Raw genomic sequence first — 18701 nt, 5'->3', positions numbered from 1 at the left:
CACGTATAACCGCCTTGGACACCGCTGGAAAAGCTCCAGGTGACCACAAGAAGGAAGATGAAATTAGACAAAGCTGTGATCAAAGTCGGTTCTTCTTCTTCTTCTTCTTCTGTGTGGATGTGTGTACACACGGCACGTCCATGTTATTTATTGAAGAGAGTGCCGATTCACCAAGTCCCACAGAACAAAGTACCCTTTATCCCACATTGCAGAACAAAACTACCACGTTACCACACATCTATTAATAAATGTGAGTGAGCACATTTGTGCAATGCATCTCCAAACCCACTTCCTTTCATAAGAAGACGTCTTGCTTTGCCTTTCTTTGTTTAAATGTATGAAAGGAATCTGTTTGGCCTAGGCCGGTAAGTAACTGGTAGTAACACACATGCTTACCTTTCTTTTTCAGTCTGACTCTACTTCTGAGGAAGTTTCACCACAGAGACCGAGTTGCCCGAGAGAACGCAGACGCTGCTGGTGGAACTAACTAATCATCCTCTGATCTGATGCAGCACTGTAGGGTCTGCCCCTCAACAGTAGTTAGGGTTAACACCCATGCAGACAGTGTCATTTACATGCGTCTAAGCCACGCCCCCACAAGCCTCTGACAAGGAACAAGCTCACGTCTCCACGGTGGAAACAACAGGTTCATTAAAATCCCCTGCAGGGATAAAGTGTTGCTCACCCACTATGCAAAGTCCGCACCCTGTCACAAACCACTGTTGGACTAGAATGCGGTGGAAAACCCGACAGAATTTCAGTAACTCTGTCTTTGAGTGGCATGTGCCGTGAAAACAAATGTAAACACTTTGAGAAAAGCATTGTTCCAGAGTTGAACGGGCATCACCACCTGTCAGCCTTCTTCCTCGGGTCCCGCCGATCTGCTTTGTCTGTTTCCAGTTCATGTTTGGATTTGTTTCTTGCTATCTCAAAAAGAAAATAAAAAAGCCTGTCCTTGAGTCAGCCAAATACACTCTATGAAAAAGAGTGTCACCAGCTCTTATATGAACAATGTGTGTTTAGTTTGTAGTATGAGCAAGCGGCAACTCCCGAAAAGGAGGAGACTAGAAATCCAAGAGAACCAATGATGTCACTGGTTCCTTGATATTTGAAAGCTGAGCCGTTGAGAACATTTGGAAAGCTTTTGTTCACAGTACATACGTATATATGTAGATAAAGAGAGAGAATGTTAAGCCCCAGCAGCATGGAACCAGAACTTGGATGAACGTAAACAATCCAATTTCAAACTTCTTTTTAGACTTAAAGACCTTCATTTTCTTCTCGCAGCCCTCATTTGGGAGTTCTCGCAGCTTGTCCACGACACGTCAGCCGGGCAGAACTTTTTTCTCGCGTGGTGTCCGGCAACTAGTCTATGATTGGTCAGAAATTGGAAGTGTGCGTGGTTAATGTGGAAAAGCAGAAACTCTACCAGCCACTCTGTGAGCTCCCAGATGCTAATTTTAGCAGTGTGACCGCCAACCTCTCCCGGGCAGAGGTCAAGTTAAGACGCCACTTGGACACATCCAGAGCACAAGGACGAGGCGGTGCTCAACTCACCTCATATAAAGTTGCCTGTAGAGTTGCTCGGTGTAAAGAAAGGCGCGCTAGAGCAGAGCAATGGATATTCCCCTTGTCTTTCAGTGTGGTCTCAAGCTCAAAGCTATTCCTCTGTCAAAGGACATAGAGGAGTCTGCAGGGGTGGAATGTTTTAGGTCATTTAGCATCGGATCAGGACGTCCCTCATGAAAATATTGCACATTATCGCTTTCAGCTTTCACTTTTAGTTCACGGCGTGGTGGTTCGCGTTGATGCCTCACAGCAAGAAGGTTCCGGGTTTGAATCCGACTGGTTCCCTTCTGTGTGGAGTTTGCATGTTCTCCGTGTGTCTGCGTGGGTTCTCTCCAGGTTCTCCAGCTTCCTCCCACCGTCCAAAGACATGCTGGTTAGGTTCATTGGTGATTCTAAATCTGTGTTAGCCCCCACCGCGACCCTTCACAGGACAAGCGGTTACAGAAGATGAATGAATGAAGATGTTGGCCCTTTGAGGGGGAATGAGGAGAACTTGTGATTTCTCATAAAACAGTAGTGGCATTGTGCACTAAATGGCCTTTTAACCTTGTGTTACGCTGGTAAACTACTACACAAAGCAAACTTAAACTGAAGAAGACGAAGATTGCTTCAACAGAATTTCACTCACGTTAAGAACAAGCCAACAATGTGAGGGGTGTCATTTCAGTTCACTTGCAGAATGAGGATGTGCGGCTTTGCAATTTAATTTGTCACACTTGACTCAGATGGTGATAAATTTTTTATTTTTATTTTTCTTTCCAACTTGCACAGCCTCCCTTTTGCAAGTGGTTTCCACGCATTCAGGCCGCTCTAGACACCAGCATTTTCCCAGCTTCTCTCTGAAAGGTTTCGGTTTAGATCTAGTGACCGACCGAAGGCAGAGACATCCATGGGTCTGTCTCCTAGTTTCCTTCTCATCAGCAAACGTAAACAAGTTATACTGAGTACTAAAACTGAGATGTGAAATGCTGTGTGTCTCATATAATGCAGGAAGGATGGTCTTATCTTATCTGTCCATCAGGACTGTTCTTTTAACCCTTTATGGTGAGAGGAACCATATATCGTAACCTTCAGACGCATTTCACCTCAGTGAAGTTTAGAAGCATGTGGTTTTCATCCAGCCAATCAGAGAAGACCAAGGCAACATCCTCAGATCAAATGTGGTCTAACTGCTTTATTAGATACCATGAAGAAGAAGAAGAGGCCTAGTGTTGTCTGATGTGATAAAGTTGACAAGTGTCTGAATCAACACTTATGTTCTAATGGTCTAAATACTGTACATGTTTATATTTGTTTATCACTTAAGGACAAGGAACCATAATATGGTAACTTCACTGATCTTGATTTTCTACATGAAAATGAAAAATTTAGAAAAAATGTCACAAAAGTAAAAAAGTCTTCTTATGTCCTACAGTAACACTCTAGGGTCAATGAGTGGCCTGTAAAAGGTTAACAGTAATTAAAAAACTTTAAATCTGCCAGCATGACTTTACAAAAACTAGCCAGGTAATTGAGACGAAAGAAACAATGATTGAGATTTTATTCCTGCAGCAGCTAATAGGATTTCCTGCAAAAGTACCCCCCCATAAAAATCTGTAAATTAAAACTAAACTAAAACGTTCAAGTGCTGGCGGTTCATGCATTTTTTGGTAAGTTCAAGTTTGTTTTTAAAACCAAAAACTGTTAATATTAAGTAGGTAGTAGACTTAATGTTCTTTTTATCGTGATTTTTTTTTAAAAAAAAACTGTAATAAGTCAAAAACAAACCAAAAAAATAAATAAATAAATTTTTCTACAGAGAAACAGGAAGTAGCCTCTACCTGGAATCTATAACGCTCTCTGAAGCTTCTCCAGATTGAGAAGATGCTCAGAGATAAATCCAGATGACCAGATACCTTTTGTCATGAAGTCTAAAATTAGATCTGAATATTGTTTCAGAGTCATGTCTGTGGTTTGTTTTTTTTTGTAGAGAGCTACAAAATCACTGACTACTGCAAACAACTTCTTCTTCTTCACCTACAAAAACATCCGGTTTTACATGAATCAGTAACGTCTTTTTTCTCGTTTAGTTCTGTTTCTGTTTCTCACATATTAAAGGATGGAGGGTAAATTTACTTGTTTAGCATTTTTTGTTTTTGCCATTTAAATGCGAATAGTTTAAGAAGCAATCTGAAGCTGCTGCTTTGAGAATAAGCCTCCGACTCTTAAGCTGTGCTGTAGACTTGATGTATCATCATGTATCAAGCATAATTTACCTTCATTTATTTGCAGATATACAGTCAGGTCCATAAATATTGGGCATTGTGCAGATGGACAATGACCCGAAGCGTACTGCGAAAGCAACCAAAGAGTTTTTTAAGGCAAACAAGTGGAATGTTAAGCAATGGCCAAGTCAATCACCTGACCTGAATCCGATTGAGCATGCCTTTCACTTGCTGAAGACAAAACTGAAGGGAAAATGCCCCAAGAACAAGCAGGAAGTGAAGACAGTTGCAGTAGAGGCCTGGCAGAGCATCACCAGGGATGAAACCCAGCGTCTGGGGATGTCTATGCGTTCCAGACTTCAGGCTGTAACTGACTGCAAAGGATTTGCAGTAGGATTTATGGACCTGACTGTACCTCACGTGAGTGGCTCAGGCCTTCGTATATTTTTCCGTCTGTGGCCCTCGTTGAATAAAGTTTGGATACCCCGTGGTCTACGTGTTACTGCATCTCATTCATTCTCCTCCAGCTCTCCTCCTTTCCTCTTGAGCACAGAAAGCTCCCCATCCAGAACAAGGAGCACAAGAGTGAACGTTTTACGTCGCCAGATTTCCCACAGCCGGCTCTGGTTTGTGTCGTTCTTCCTCTGTAATCATCCTCTCTCTGAGCTTCTAATGAAAGTCTCAGCAGGGCTCCAGGCTTCCCCCTGGTAACGCGCTCCCAGAACAAATAATCCATGCCCAGCTCAGTCACTAGCCCGAAAAGTTATAACTACTATCAACTCGATGCTACTATGCTTTCTGGCACACATCTAAGAAACTTCAAAGTTAATTTATTCAGGATGGAAGTTCCCATTGTAGCTGTAAGCACAGGTGAGACCACCTGCTAGGCATTTCTGCCTGACGCACTTCCGCCAGTGCCTTTTGTTCCGGCTGCCGGGTCGTCAGGGTGAAGGGGAGCCACCCTTCACTGATGTTCCGCTCCTCTAATCCCGGAACATCTCCGAGTGGTGGAGCAGCATGCATCAGGATGGAAATCCCCATTAAAACGTAGAAGAGTCCATAGAGGAGAGCTGATTTACTGTAAGCCACCACAGATGCAGATTCAGTTTGTGTGTGAACACGGCGAACATGGACGGATGCGAACCCAGAACCTTCTTGCCGTGAGTCATCAGTGCTGACCACCACACCACTGTGCCGCCAATTCAAGATCAATTTAACTAAATTCATATCAGCTGACATTTTAAGTTGAGAGCACTGATGTTTTAGTTTCTACTTAGATTTCTCATCTTCACGACTGATGGCAGGTTTTAAAGTTTACGTATACTTTCAGAAATTGAACATTTATTTTATTTAGGCCGTTCGGAGGAGGAAATTAAAACTTGATCCACCAAAAACACCAACTTTGAGATTCATTCCTGGTGGAGAAACAGGTTCTAATATCCACCCACCTATTATGGTGATGGTGCCAATAATAATAAATTGCAAATAGTGTGGTTTAATCCTCTTTGTAGAGACATGTTTCAAATGTATCATCATTATTAGTAATATTATTAGTAATAGTTCAACAGAAACAGCCTCGAGATTTCCCAGTGTTCATATCACATCCCTCCTCCTCCTCCTCCTCCTCCTAAGACATGAGTTAAATAAACATTAACCACACAGACAAAACTCACAGGAACTCAAGACAATGGGTTACTTTAAGTTTAGAAAACTCAAATTTGAAGTGTTGGATCGGATTTGTGTGCATTCAGGTTTAGTAAACAAACAGACATGAAACTCATCCTCAAACACGTCCCATTTATTTTCTGATTGAATGTACAGCACAGTATTATTTGGCAAAAAGCATCAGAGGAGATGATGTTACTGCGTTACACGATGAAAATATCAACCCGTAAATACACGTCATACAGAATCACGTCTCTCGGTGTGAAATCCAACAGACGGAGCAGCCTTGAAGTTACGGCGACGTGACATGAAAACACTCTTCTGTGTTTGTCAGTCGGAGGATGAGCTCAGTCAACGGCTGCAAAACTGTCAACAGCTCAAACTTTATACAGTCATTATAGCAAAAAAACTAAATAAAAGATGAATTAGTGCATGGAAGGTGGTATGAGATAGTGTTACATTAGTTAAAAGTAGAAGTAGCATCGCTACCGTTTCTACTTATCTTCATTTTTACTTCACATTTCCTTAACCGCATTTATTAAATTAAAACTGCAGTTTTAAATTAAGACTATACTGATTGTATTAAATCTTTTATTAAGGATTTATGAAGCCGCATGGCGTTAAAGGCGTCATTTTGAACCCGTGAACAGACCTTACTGAAAATGTCTGGATTCATTTCGTCAGCTTCTTAATAAATCGCGGCCAAACGTCGTCGTATCGGTGCATATTTAAAATAGTTTTATCTCACTCGGTCATCAAAATAAAACACACTCTGTAATGCATGATAAGATAGAAGCCATCAGCTGATTCTGAGCTCAGGGCTCGTTATTTTAACCTTTTTATTCACGATGAATGATTTCTGAAGCTTCTCTAATCAAATGCAGATCTAATCATCTAGTTACATACAATCTGAATCTAGAAAACCACCTGTTTCCTGTAGATTTAAAGTCTAAAAAAATCTTTCCATCATCATCATGTGAAAAGGTTTACTAGTTCCCAGTTCCAGCATGCCAGGTTTCTCTGAGGATATGTTTTATTTGACAAATTTGGGCAAAACTTTAAATCTTTGTCTGATAAGACCGTATAATATATTTCTTATTTAATTTTTTTCTTTTTCTTTTTTCAGTAGCATTGCATAGGTTCTGATTTTTACATGTGCAAAGGTTCTGTTTAATTTATAGATGTTTTTTTATTTTTACTTATTTTTTTTTTAAACTTAGTTACTTGTATTCTGCTGAGGAACCCAACGTCACATACTGTAGTAAGACAGAGAGCCACTAGATGGCAATGTAGAAACAAAAATGTTCCAGTGGTGAAAATTGAATTGAGCGTCTAAGAGGAACAACCCCTCTCTGAACAGAATTCATCATGACTTCAAAAACTAAAACGTGGTCTTCATGAATCCTCGTGGCAGCGCTGAGAATAATACTGAGCTACGAAAATATTTGTCTGCTGCTTCCAAGAAAATATACTAAAACAAGCTGAAACAAGAGCAACTGGACACGTAGAGTTGCTTGAAGACGTTTCATCCGAGTCTTCAGTTCTAAAGGACTGGTGGCAGATTATACCCCCCCCCCCCCCCCCCCCCCCAAACAACATTGTGTTACCAGACACCACAGGACACCCTCAGAAGGCCCATGTCCATTCTCTGATGAGTCACAACTGTTTTGGAGGGAAGCCTACAGAATATTAGCAAGGTGATCATAATGTTATGCCTGATTGGTGTATTTCAGTCCACTTCACATGTCCAGATCAATTTGACACAGATGGCTTCCTTTACTCCGTCTTCTCTGGCTAAAATGTGGACGTTGTTACATTAAGGGAGTGTCCTTTGCAGGTGGACAGATGAATCCCAGCCCGAGGAGCTGCTGCTCTTGTCTCAGCTTGTTTTTCTGGATATATACCTTGACCTGGATGAATGAGAACCAACCCCAGACGTCTTGGAGCAGGTGGAATCCTGCAGGAGCTGCTTTTCTGTCAGATTAGACTACGTTTGCTCGGCGTCGCAGTCAGAGTCTCGGCGTGAGCGGAACCTTTTCCTTCAGCGTGGTTTCGTTTCTTGCAGGCGGGAGTGTTGAGTTCTCAGATGAGCAGAGGATTGTCCAGCACGGCCACTCCTGCTGCCACTCCCCCGTCCGAGTGTTCTGAGCTCTTGGTCCTCAGCAAATGTCCCACACACTCGTTCATCACCATGTCTTTCCCCTGCCTACAAGAAAATCACATAAATTGGACATAAGTACGCTCTTCCTGATATGATTCAGCCTTAACTGTAAACTTGAGTTGCACTGATGCACCTTTTTCGATTTGATTAGTTCCAGATTTCAAAATTATAAGCGACGACGTACCTTACATATGCTCCAAACACTCCCAGCTCACTGAGGCAGTTACTTATTTGGAGAGGCGCTTCTCGTCTCAGCAGGTAGTTCTGAAGGGGGACGGGTTGGATTTTGTCCATCAGAATGTAGGCCGTGCGCTCTTCACTGTCCTTCACTTGCTCCAGGACCTGGCAGATCTCTGGCCCGTAAATGTTGTTACCTGGAAAAATAACTTTATAATGAAGCGTGGGTGAACCCAGAAAGGTGTCACGGTGTTTTTTTACAAAGTGTAATATAGAGAGTGACTGATATCAGAGCTGTAGACGTCAGTCAGGACTTGTCTCACGTAACGGTCCAATAATTTAAAGAAGAACTAAATTAATTAATGTTTTTGGAAGTCCAGACCTTAATCCAATAGAAATGTTGTGGAAGGACCTGACCTCAAGGAGTTCATGTGAGGAAACCCACCAACATCTCAGAACAAATACATGATCGATGGTGGGATATACCGGCAGTTTACATCCTGTGAGTCAGACTGTATCTTGCTTAGAAATGACACGATAGATCCTCTGTAAACCAACATCCTGCCAGCTACAAAACAAAAAATGTTCAAACTAGGCCAAATCTACAGCCACAGTGTAGTTCTCTGTACCTCCTCCTTCTCGCTGGGGCTTCAGGACGAACCGGTCGGGTGCCGCCATAGCCATCGCCACAGTTTTGTCCCCCTCTGGGCCCTGTGAAGGACGGGGGCAGCAGCAGCACCATGAAAAACACGCCACGCTCTCACGTCACTTAAAACTTTATTGATTGAGTCATTATTCTCACCATGTCCAGAGTGTAGAGGCCAGCAAACGTCGCCCTGATCTGCTCCACCACTCCAGGCTGCTCGGGGAAGAACTTCTCCAGGACTCCGGGCCTGGCGAGCACCTGCTGGACCTTCTTGGTCCCGGCCAGGTGCGTGCTGATATCTGGACATTTCACGGCCAGAGAGCGCTCCATCAGAAGACGAGCGTCCCAGCTCTGCACCGCAAGAAAATCAAAACATTGACTCTGGATCTCAGTGAACCATTAAACACTTCAACAGAACGCCGTAATGACAGCTCAGCTAAACAGGAGACAGTAGAGCATAAACAAATCTGCACATCTCACAAACCTATGTAATGACACCGACACCCCACTGGTACTTAACCCTAACCCTAACCCATCCACCACCACTGAATCTCCATTTCCAGCTTTAGTAAAAGCAGCACCAAAATAAGCTGCATGGTGTTATTTTTGCACCAAACAGCCTTTTTACAAAAAGTTCACTCAGTAATTTTGCTTGTCGACTTCTTCAGAGGCACCTGGACCAGTTCTTTTGTTTGGATTCTCATCAGTTCCTCATGTTCTGTTCTTGGTTCTTCATTTATTACAGATGAACCGGCATTGACGTGTTTTCTCAGCTCGTTGATGACTGAAAAAATACCTGTAGCGAATCGTCTGAGCAACACTTTCCCAACTGACGAGTCTTTCTAATCTCTCTGTGGCCCGTGGCTCTTGCAATAGCATGCGGCTAGGAATCTTTACATAGCAAGAACCTGCCGTTTCAAGAGGTGTGTGTAAATTTATTTTATTTGCTGCTTCCTGTGAAGTTTTACATGTTGTTGCATGCAGTGTATTCAACTTTTTTTTTTTTTTTTACAACACTGCTGCAGCTGCATGATGTGTATTTGCTGCCCTGCTCTCTGACGGTCAACATTCCTGACAGGACAGCGAGCGCACTGACCAGCAGAGCAGAAGAGTATTTGTTTTTCTTCTGCCTGAGGGACGAGAAGCATGTGAGCCCAGACTGACAACCACTGGCAGAGGAATGAAAGAGTGAAAAAATAAAAAATAAATAAGAATAGGAGGTACTGGACCATTAGAATCTGAATAAAGTTGCACTGAACGCAACTTTAAATCAGCAGCTTGCAACTTGCACACCGTTTTCACTAAGGAAGTTTTGGGAAAACAGTTGCACGAATAACACTTACGCGCATTTGATATTACTTACGCATATTTCAGTTTTCACCTAGCCTAAGGAGAGAACGTCAAAGAAAATGTGGGACAGGAAAGTAGAACTAATCTTTCATTCAGACTGATAAGTCCGTATGAGGCAACTTGAGGGCTGAACCTGACCCGACCAACTCTGTGGCGATGGGTTGATATCAGGAATGGAAGAAGACGCGATATAAAAGCGGGACGGGTGTCAAATCATAGTGCTCCGGGTTATAAGACATATTTTCCATCGTTAGTTCAGTTCCTCCGGATGAAAGAAGTTCAGACCTGTTCAGAAGTGTAGTTCTGAGGCATGTAACCGTTCCTGAAGTACACCACCGCGACTTCATGGCCATCACTGAAAAGACAGGGATTAATAATCATATCACGTCCTCATTGTCTCTTCCTGCCATGACACATTTTGTGACAGACTTACACAAACAGCCTCTTGTCCTGATCAATGGATCCAGTTTTACAGACGTCGTCAAACCGCTTTCTTATTGTAGAAATGTTTCTGCAATGGAGAGAGAGTGCAACAGGGGTCAACTTCCTGAATGTCTATGTCAAACTAAAAACGCAGAATATATAGTTAAAGTCAGCTGAATAAGGAAATAAGTTAATTGTCTTTCAGGAAAAGAAAAACAGAAGCATTTAAATGATGGATTTTTTGGGGTTTGGTTATTTCCTACCTCTTCCACAGTTCGCTCTCAATGTATCGCTGATCAAAAATGTTTCTTTGGTTCTCCTCCACCAGGAACATGACTACTGCTCTGTAATGACAACAACTTATATTATTAAATAAAGTTTAAATAAGAAAAGAAACACACAAAAGGTTTTAATTTGGAGGCCAGGTCAACACCTTGTGCTGTTCTTCATGTTTTGTTTTAGTTGTTCCTAAAGTGTTTTTGTGTGTGTGTCTGTGTCAGGCTGCATCCTGCTGGGGATGGCTGCTGCCATCAAGGAGTGTCATTGCTATGGGGTGGGGGTGCCTGGTCTGGTCTAGGTGGGTGCTACATGTCTAAGTAACATCCACACAAATGAATGCCAGGTCCAAAAGTTTCCCTGCAGAACACTGAATTGTCACAAGATGGTCAGTGTTATTTATTTCCCTCATGTCAGTGGTCATAATGTTGTGGCTGGTCGGTGTACGTGACTCGTGTTTTGTGGATGTACAGCTTTCCTACCTCTCTGAGCCGTACAGCTCCCAGGCTTTGGAGACCGCCCTGGCCAGACCGGCAGCAGGATTGTTGTCCAGGATGCGCTGGCTCTCCTCCAGCCTGCCGGCCACCTTAAGGATGTGTCTGTCGAGCGAAGTGGAGCTCACTAAATCAGTTGTCATCACTCATAAAGAAAACCTCATGGTCTAAATTGCAGGATCTAAGGGTAGCATGCTAAACACACCTGTGTATATCCGGCGTGCGTGACGAAAGGCCTCCGAAACTTGCAGCGAATGTGTTAATCTCTATCTGCTTCAGAGACGACATCTGGTCCAGCATGTAGTCGGAGCGGTTGAGACCCAACATAATAGACTGGAAAACAAAAAACAAGCCAAAGAACTTAACTTAACCAGACTGCTACATCTGCAGGCTCAAAATTTGAAATCCATTAATCGTACCTGAGACCTTCCTTCTTTTAGGATCTGTTGGTGGATCCTGAACAATCTCGCGGTGAAATCATCCACCTCAATGGTGCTATGAACAAAGAAAATGTTAAAATCTTGTGGCTAAGACATTATTCAACACTTGCATTATATTAAGAAGATGTGTTTTATTATGTCATGCCATTCTGCTACTTAAAACTACAACAACAAAAAAGACTGGAGATCGTTTGAGAGGCTCAGACTGTATCGTACCTCGCTAAAGCCTCTTGCAGAAACTCTGAGTCCTGGCTGATCTTGTCCACCAGCGTGTTGTAATGAGTCTGCACCGCCAGAGCCTGCAGGAACACGGCTTTGGGCACAGGCGAGGGGAAGAGTGTGAGCGGAGCGTAGGTCACCAACTGCAAAACGAGATGCGAACTGTAAGAACAGGAATGCCGACATCAAAAAGTACAAACACCGGACAAAGCACTGGTGCTAAAAATAAATCCCTGCATTTGCAAACATAGGCTTAATGACGATCCCATATCCTGTGGCCTTGAGGGGAACGAATTCCTAAAATAACTTCACACTGAACGTGCCGGTTTCATCGACAACAGCCTGAGCAGCCTTCTCTCATGGAAACGTGGCATCTGTTGTTGGCTGTGGCTCACAAGTTCACAACTTAACTTTATATTTAAACAACGAAAATGAACTTTAGTATCATCCCACAGATGCTTGATCAGATGCTGCTGCCATCAAGGAGTGTCATTGCTATGGGGTGGGGATGCCTGGTCTGGTCTAGGTGGGTGCTACATGTCTAAATAACATCCACACCAATGAATGCCAGGTCCAGAAGTTTCCCAGCAGAACACTTAATTGTTTTTTTCCAAATCCTACCTCTGAGGAGTTCGGGCTTTCCTGGATCCTCATCAGGACGCCCTGCAGAAGCGCTGCGTCTTTTGCCACATCTGCCAACTCTTCTATCAGAGCAGTGTTCATCATCACCTCGTCTGGTATCCCCTGGGCCATTCTGATTCACCTGAGATTCAAGGAGCGAGCAAAATGTTCGTTGAACATGCAGCACGCCGTCGCCAAGACCTTGAGAAACAAGAGGATTTATTTATTTATTTATTTTTTTACTTAAAGTCATTTAGATCAAGTCAATTGACCTGCATACTCCATCACAACAAAAACTATGAGGTTTCTTCCTGTTAAAAGAGACTTTTTCTTTGCCATCGTCGCCTTAGTTTTTGCTCTGGGTGTTTCGGGCTCTTTGTTCTGTAAAACACCTTCAGGCAGCTTGTACGATTACTGACGCTAGCTAAATAAAACTGAACTGAACAAAGTAGAACTGAGCGGAGCAGAAGGGGTTGAAGTGGTGGAGGCTGAACATAAATATTGACATTCATGAATATCGTGAATAACGAGGAGTGCCGCTCTTAAAAAAACAAATACTGCGTAGAAATGACACGAGTACGAGACGTGCCTCAGATATGGGCGTTGCACTTGAGAAAAGAAAGACCACAATTACTGCACAGAATGAAATGATACATCTACAAATACAGCGATCAGGCGTAACATTATGACCACCTTCCTAATATTGTATAGGTCTCATCAGAGAATGGACATGGTCCTTCTGAGGGTGTCCTGTGGTGTCTGGCAACAGGATGTTGTTAGTGGGAGGGGCCTTTAAGGGGACGGGGATCTGTGGATCATCCCACAGATACTTGGTCAGTTTGGGATCTAGTGAATTTGGAGGCCAGGTCAACACCTTGTGCTGTTCTTCATTCCTAAAGCGTTTTTGTGTGTGTGTCTGTGTCAGGCTGCATCCTGCTGGGGATGGCTGCTGCCATCAAGGAGTGTCATTGCTATGGGGTGGGGGTGCCTGGTCTGGTCTAGGTGGGTGCTACATGTCTAAGTAACATCCACACCAATGAATGCCAGGTAGCTTCTTCAGTTCTAAAGGACATGTGGGGACAGGTGGGACAGGTTGGGGTTTAAATGGGAACACCTGTGAGTGTTAGCCATCAGAAACTTGCTTGACTAGTGTCTGTTAATGGTTAGATATCACCTGTCCTTAGAGGCCAAAGAGCCACCCCTCTCCCCAAAGACAGGTCGTGTAAATATCTGGTCATTAACAGAAACTGTTGCTGCTATTAATTAGTCATCGTTTATTATACAGCACTTAAATCAGGGCAGAGGTTTACTACAGTGCAACACAAACACAAGAAAAACATCAACTCACTGACTTGAAATCTGTGTTTCTACTAAAAGGAAAGTAAATAAAGTAGCATTTGACAAAACAAACTGCTCCTGCTTGAGTTAAACTAGTGTAATGTGTCCACACAGACACGTGTATTGCTGAATTTACCAAACGTCCACTTGGTTTTTACCTGCTGGTCACTGCTGGTCAACACCGTCGGCAAACAGTCAGCGGCTGGCGGTGCTAGCTCGTTAGCTAACCGTCGAGCTAACAGGTTCCTTCTGGTCAATGTCCCGCTCGAAAAGTAAGTTTACACAAATGTGAGTTTGTGTTTAACGAATAAGAAACTCCGGAGTGAACTTTGAACGTTTTTTAAAAAAAAAAAAAAAAAAAACCGCTACAGAAATGCCCTCTCTGGGATGTCAACACGCCGCTGCTCGGGTTGAATGAGTAAAGCCGGAAGTGCCGGTTGAGACCTGTCACGTTATTTAGCGCTGATTGGTCGGCCGGGGTGTGCTGCTATTGGCTAAACAGAACCACGTGCTTCGTTCTAAGCCAATCGGCGCTCGGATCGTCGCTCAACGCTGGAGAGAGACGGACGGAGAGCGGTGAAAGGTAAACACAACGTGACGAGTCTAATAAAGCAGAGAAACTCGCCCAGTGGCTGAGACTTACTCATTCTAAGAACATTTATGGCTTTAGCTTAACTTTAAATTAACATTTATGGACGCGGCATTTTGACGTACATGCTGACACGCTGTCGTTTTGCTAGTTGGGGTAAAACAAGTTAAAAACAGGAAGTGCCATCCATTTTGCAGAGATTTGGGAACAAACGTTACGTACTGGACAATAAATAATATAAAAAAGTATTTTTTAATAAATAAATATAGATTAAGATTTATTTATTTATCTATCATTTAAATTGAATCCATGACATTTATTTTTTTATTGGATTTTTTTTTTTTATTGATCTTAATGAGCACTGATTTTGTAATTTATTATAATGTGTCCATGCACTTATTGTTTCCTTGGCTTGCTCGTTTGTCTATTACTTGATTGACTGTGTATGGAATGCATGTGGAAAAGCTGCAAATGAATTGCCCTGATGGGATAAATAAAGTTCTCTGAATCTGAATCTGAATAAGATTGCAATTCGACGAACGGTAATAAAAATTCCAACCTGTTCCCTGCTTCCGTGTGTCTTGCTGTGATTTATTAACACAGGCCTTTCAAGCCAATCAATAGGTTTGTTGACTTTCCCGGGGGAGAGCAAATAAACAACAGTGAGCGTGCATTTAAAGGGTGCCACATTGGTAGCACATGACGAGAGGGGCAGAGAGACGTCCACATTGATCACACTGAGCTGCAACTGTGCAAATTTCCGCACTGTCCTTGTGTGTGTGTCCTCGTAGATGGCGAGTGGACAGCTGTCGAGGGCGGAGGCGCTGGCGTCCTCGGGCTGCAAGCATGCGTGCCACGTGATGCTCTACTGTGACACGAAAAGTGAGCTGTTTGGGAGGTTTCCCTTCAGACACATCATACTGGTGAGCACCGAGTCTGTGCACGTGCGAGTATGTGCACCCACACCTTTCCATTTGTGCACGTTTGGGTGAAAACAAGCGGTGTTTGAATGTGTAACAGCTTCTGTCTCCTCCCACAGATGCAGATGCGCTTTGACGGACTGCTGGGTTTCCCTGGCGGGTGAGTCTTTCCTGGTGCTGCCTTTGTTTTTATCCTCACGCTGTGCAGGTACATTTGGCTTTGGCTCGTAAATCTCCCTTTTTTCTTCGCAGGATGGCGCACAGACAGAAATGCGTGGCCGCTAGAATATTCCAACACTGAAAGATGAGAAAACGCGCTCGACGGATTCCTCCGTTAGAGGCCTTGTCTTAGAGGCCATTAAACTAAACGACGCACGCTGCTTGATTAGTATTCTGCTAAATATGAATCATCTGCGCCTTTGTGTCTGTGATTTACAGAAGTCGCTGCCAGAATTTCTGGTGCAACCTTCCCCTCCACGATGAAATGTTGCAAAAAGGCAAAGCCTGAAAAAATCTAAGTCTCAAATGCAAAACAAAGGAAAACAACAGGAACAGCAACGTGTCTCAATTTCATACCACAGCTGTGTAGAGTGTGTTTTCATGCACTGTTCTCGCAGTTGTATTTGACAAAATCAACACGTACTAATAGCAAAAATTAGTCATTTTTACCCTTTAATAATGATAATATTTTAATATTTTAGTAAGCTTTAGCACAAACCCTCATTTTCATTTACTCCCGTTTTCCCCTGCTAAACTTAAGCCATTACGCTTTTAATACAAACCCAACACTTTCTATAACCATTTCATATTAAACGCCTTTGTTTGCACAGTTCTTTTATTGTGAAACATTTACAATTTCTGGCGTATTCTGTGCCCTTCAGAATTTTCTATATTTCTTCATAAAAAACAAAGAAAAAAGAAAAATACATACACAGTGGATTTTCACACATTGTTTGTTACTGGCCTGCTACTACTCGTTGGGAGCAAGTGACCTGCTGAGCCATAACAGACACACAAGCAGCAGTCGCTTCCACTTAATTGCATGGCAGCAAGTCGCCTTTATCGCCCGATCCGGTGACATTTAGCAGGCTAGACGCACCTCTGCGTTGCTGCTGTTGGTTTTAACGTAATTTGCTGAAGCTGAAATGAATCGGTGTCGGCCCAGATCTTGTTCACCGGTGACTGACATAACATACTGAAAACTGCTTCAGAAGCACTAACGCCTAACCTGAAACGTGCGCTCTGAATTGTAAAATGAAGCAGAAAACAAATCTGAATTGTGAATAAATGTTGGATCCGACAGCGCAGAGCATACGCGGACCGGTAGCTGACGTGCACCTCCCCGGAAATGTGACTACGCGCCGTGGCGACGCGGACCGCAAGAGCTGTGATTTTGTCCGCTTGGTAGTAGCGTGTTTCCGCTTTTGTATTTCCGGCTGCTTCTCCATCTCCTCAATTCTCAGATTGATTGTTTTGGATCAATAAAGATGGAACACATGGAGGAAAGGTTAACTGTACGACTCGTCTTCGGCGAAATTTAGCAAAATACCTGGCTGGCAAAAAAGACACAGCGCCGACTAACGTTTGGGTGGCGTTCCTAGCCACCCGCCTACACCGGGGCGAGCCATTTATAGCGCACAAGTATAAATGGCTTGCCCCAGCGTAGGCTACGTACGTAGGTTGCGGCGGCCATGTCCCGCAGTACTCTACGTAAAAGAGCCTCAATTGACGGAAGTTAACTTAAAGGTGCAGTAGGCAGGATTGCGAAGATCCAGGACTTAGCCAAAAAATTTGAACATCGACATCTTCTCAGTCCCTCCCCCCTTTCCGCTAAAGCCCAAAACGGTCTCCCAAGCCCCTCCCCCCACAAGGGAGAGCTGTGCACGATAGAGCGCGTGCATATTGGCCCTGGAATACTGTGCACGAGCAGAGAACCGAGAGAGAGCGAGTAAACAAACTAGCATGGAACACACCAACGTAACAACAACAAAATAGTTTTTATAATACCCTTCGTTATTGCTAAATAATTATGAAAAAATATGAAATGCGTGTCCATGAGCAGTGATTGACACTCTGTTAGATACACCCCTGGTCTTGATTGGTGCATCTCAAATGTGGAGCGGTGGATGTCTTGCAAATCGCGCTACAGGCTCTAGGTGGGGCCAGAGGAGACGATTTTTTTTTAAAATGACCTGCTTCATGCAATTATACTTGAACATAGGGTCAGTTTCAGCAAATATGACAGAAAGTTAGTTTTATAAGACTTTCCTACTGCACCTTTAATTGAAACCAAGGCAAAGGTGTAACAAGGACATGCTGTAATCAACGGATGGTGTTGCGTGAAAAGTTACATTTTAAACACCTATAATGAAACTCTGCAAACCGGGCCCAGTGGCTGTCTCTTCTAGGACACCAAAGCGTCCACTTGTCTTGAATTTCCTGCAGCGCTGCCCCCAAAACTGGCTTTAAAATTCAATTAGTGTAATTTATTTACTGAGGAGGCTCAGGAGAGCAATACAGCAGAGGGTTGTTTATCTGCGACCATATCTGGTGCTGACCTTTGACCCCTCCTCCTCCTCCTCCTCCTCCTCCTCCTCCTCCTCCCTCACCTCCCTCAGGCTCGTTGACCAATCGAAGGAGACGCTGGAGGCGGGGCTCAGCAGGGAATTGTCAGAGGAGCTGGGCCTGGCTATACCTGTGACTGAAGAAGATCTTGTGGAGTCTTGCTTCGCCCCCATTACCCCCTTCCACCCCAACCCCACCCTCATGCTCCACTTCTACGTGAAGAAGATAGAGGAGGAGCTGATTAAGGAGGTGGAGAGAGTGGCCGCGTCCACCGCAGCCGATCATGGACAGGAGGTAATGTGTCCTCCCAGAGTGACTGATTGAGGTGATTTACCAGATCTCATGGTCCGCTCACCTGCTCTCCCTCTCTCTCTCTCTCTCTCTCTCTCTCTTTCTCTTTCTCTGCTCAGGTTCTGGGAATGGTCAGAGTCCCGCTCTACACTCTGAGGAGCGGCGGAGGCCTCGCGCATTTCCTGTCCCACGCCTTCATCGGCAACGCTCGCTCCCAGCTGGTCAGGTCTCTGCTGCGCCTCAACCTGGTCCCCGCCGCCGAGCTGCACAAAGCCCTCGCCAGGTCCCTGAAGACGCAGGCGCAGAACAGGGACGGCCTGCGCGAGGACCTCGCCCTGACGGAGGCGCCGTGGAGACGGCTTTAAAACGCACCGTTTTCGACCGTCGGCGACACACTCCTTCTCCTACACACTTAATCCTACACACACACACACACACACTCACACTGTCATGCTGATTCTGTGCTGGTGACTCATAATTGCATACTGTGCATGAGGCAGTTTGGGGCAAAACATTATCAGCTTCCTTACCATGAACGGAAATAAAGATGCTGACACTGTCCATCACATGTGAGCTCTCTCTGTCATTTCACTCCTCTAAGACGGACGAGCTGACGCTGGTGTGTTTTATTGTGACGGTGGAGATGATGACATCTTGATCGTTCTTGCAGAGTCTTGAAGGCAGCTGACAGGAAGGCAGGAGAGACAACGCAGAGATGCAGGGTTACCTTATAAGGCCCTGCTTAGGCGCTCT

General features: G+C 44.0%; 2 protein-coding genes across 2 annotated transcripts; one reads left to right on the top strand and one right to left on the bottom strand.

The window, feature by feature from the left end:
• Positions 1-7048: 7048 nt before the first annotated feature.
• Positions 7049-13889, bottom strand: LOC311493957 (glutathione synthetase-like). The gene is made up of 13 exons (XM_084552779.1): positions 13742-13889; positions 12246-12446; positions 11622-11767; positions 11385-11460; positions 11171-11298; positions 10954-11070; positions 10459-10539; positions 10206-10283; positions 10058-10127; positions 8579-8773; positions 8406-8487; positions 7784-7973; positions 7049-7644 (listed from the first exon to the last, which is right to left on the bottom strand). The coding sequence occupies exons 2-13, from the start codon at positions 12375-12377 to the stop codon at positions 7521-7523; spliced, it is 1419 nt and encodes a 472-aa protein (XP_084408905.1). The 5' UTR covers positions 12378-12446; positions 13742-13889; the 3' UTR covers positions 7049-7520.
• A 229-nt stretch (positions 13890-14118) lies between these two features.
• On the top strand, positions 14119-18503 carry LOC311493906 (U8 snoRNA-decapping enzyme). The gene is made up of 5 exons (XM_084552726.1): positions 14119-14166; positions 14964-15095; positions 15212-15252; positions 17711-17951; positions 18068-18503. The coding sequence occupies exons 2-5, from the start codon at positions 14964-14966 to the stop codon at positions 18311-18313; spliced, it is 660 nt and encodes a 219-aa protein (XP_084408852.1). The 5' UTR covers positions 14119-14166; the 3' UTR covers positions 18314-18503.
• Positions 18504-18701: the final 198 nt, after the last annotated feature.

The sequence above is a fragment of the Chelon labrosus genome (assembly GCF_963514085.1).
Source record: "Chelon labrosus genome assembly, chromosome: 10".
NCBI lineage: Eukaryota > Metazoa > Chordata > Actinopteri > Mugiliformes > Mugilidae > Chelon > Chelon labrosus.
The sequence above is the reverse complement of the archived record's forward strand: the minus strand, read 5'-3'. Positions and strand labels throughout refer to the sequence as shown.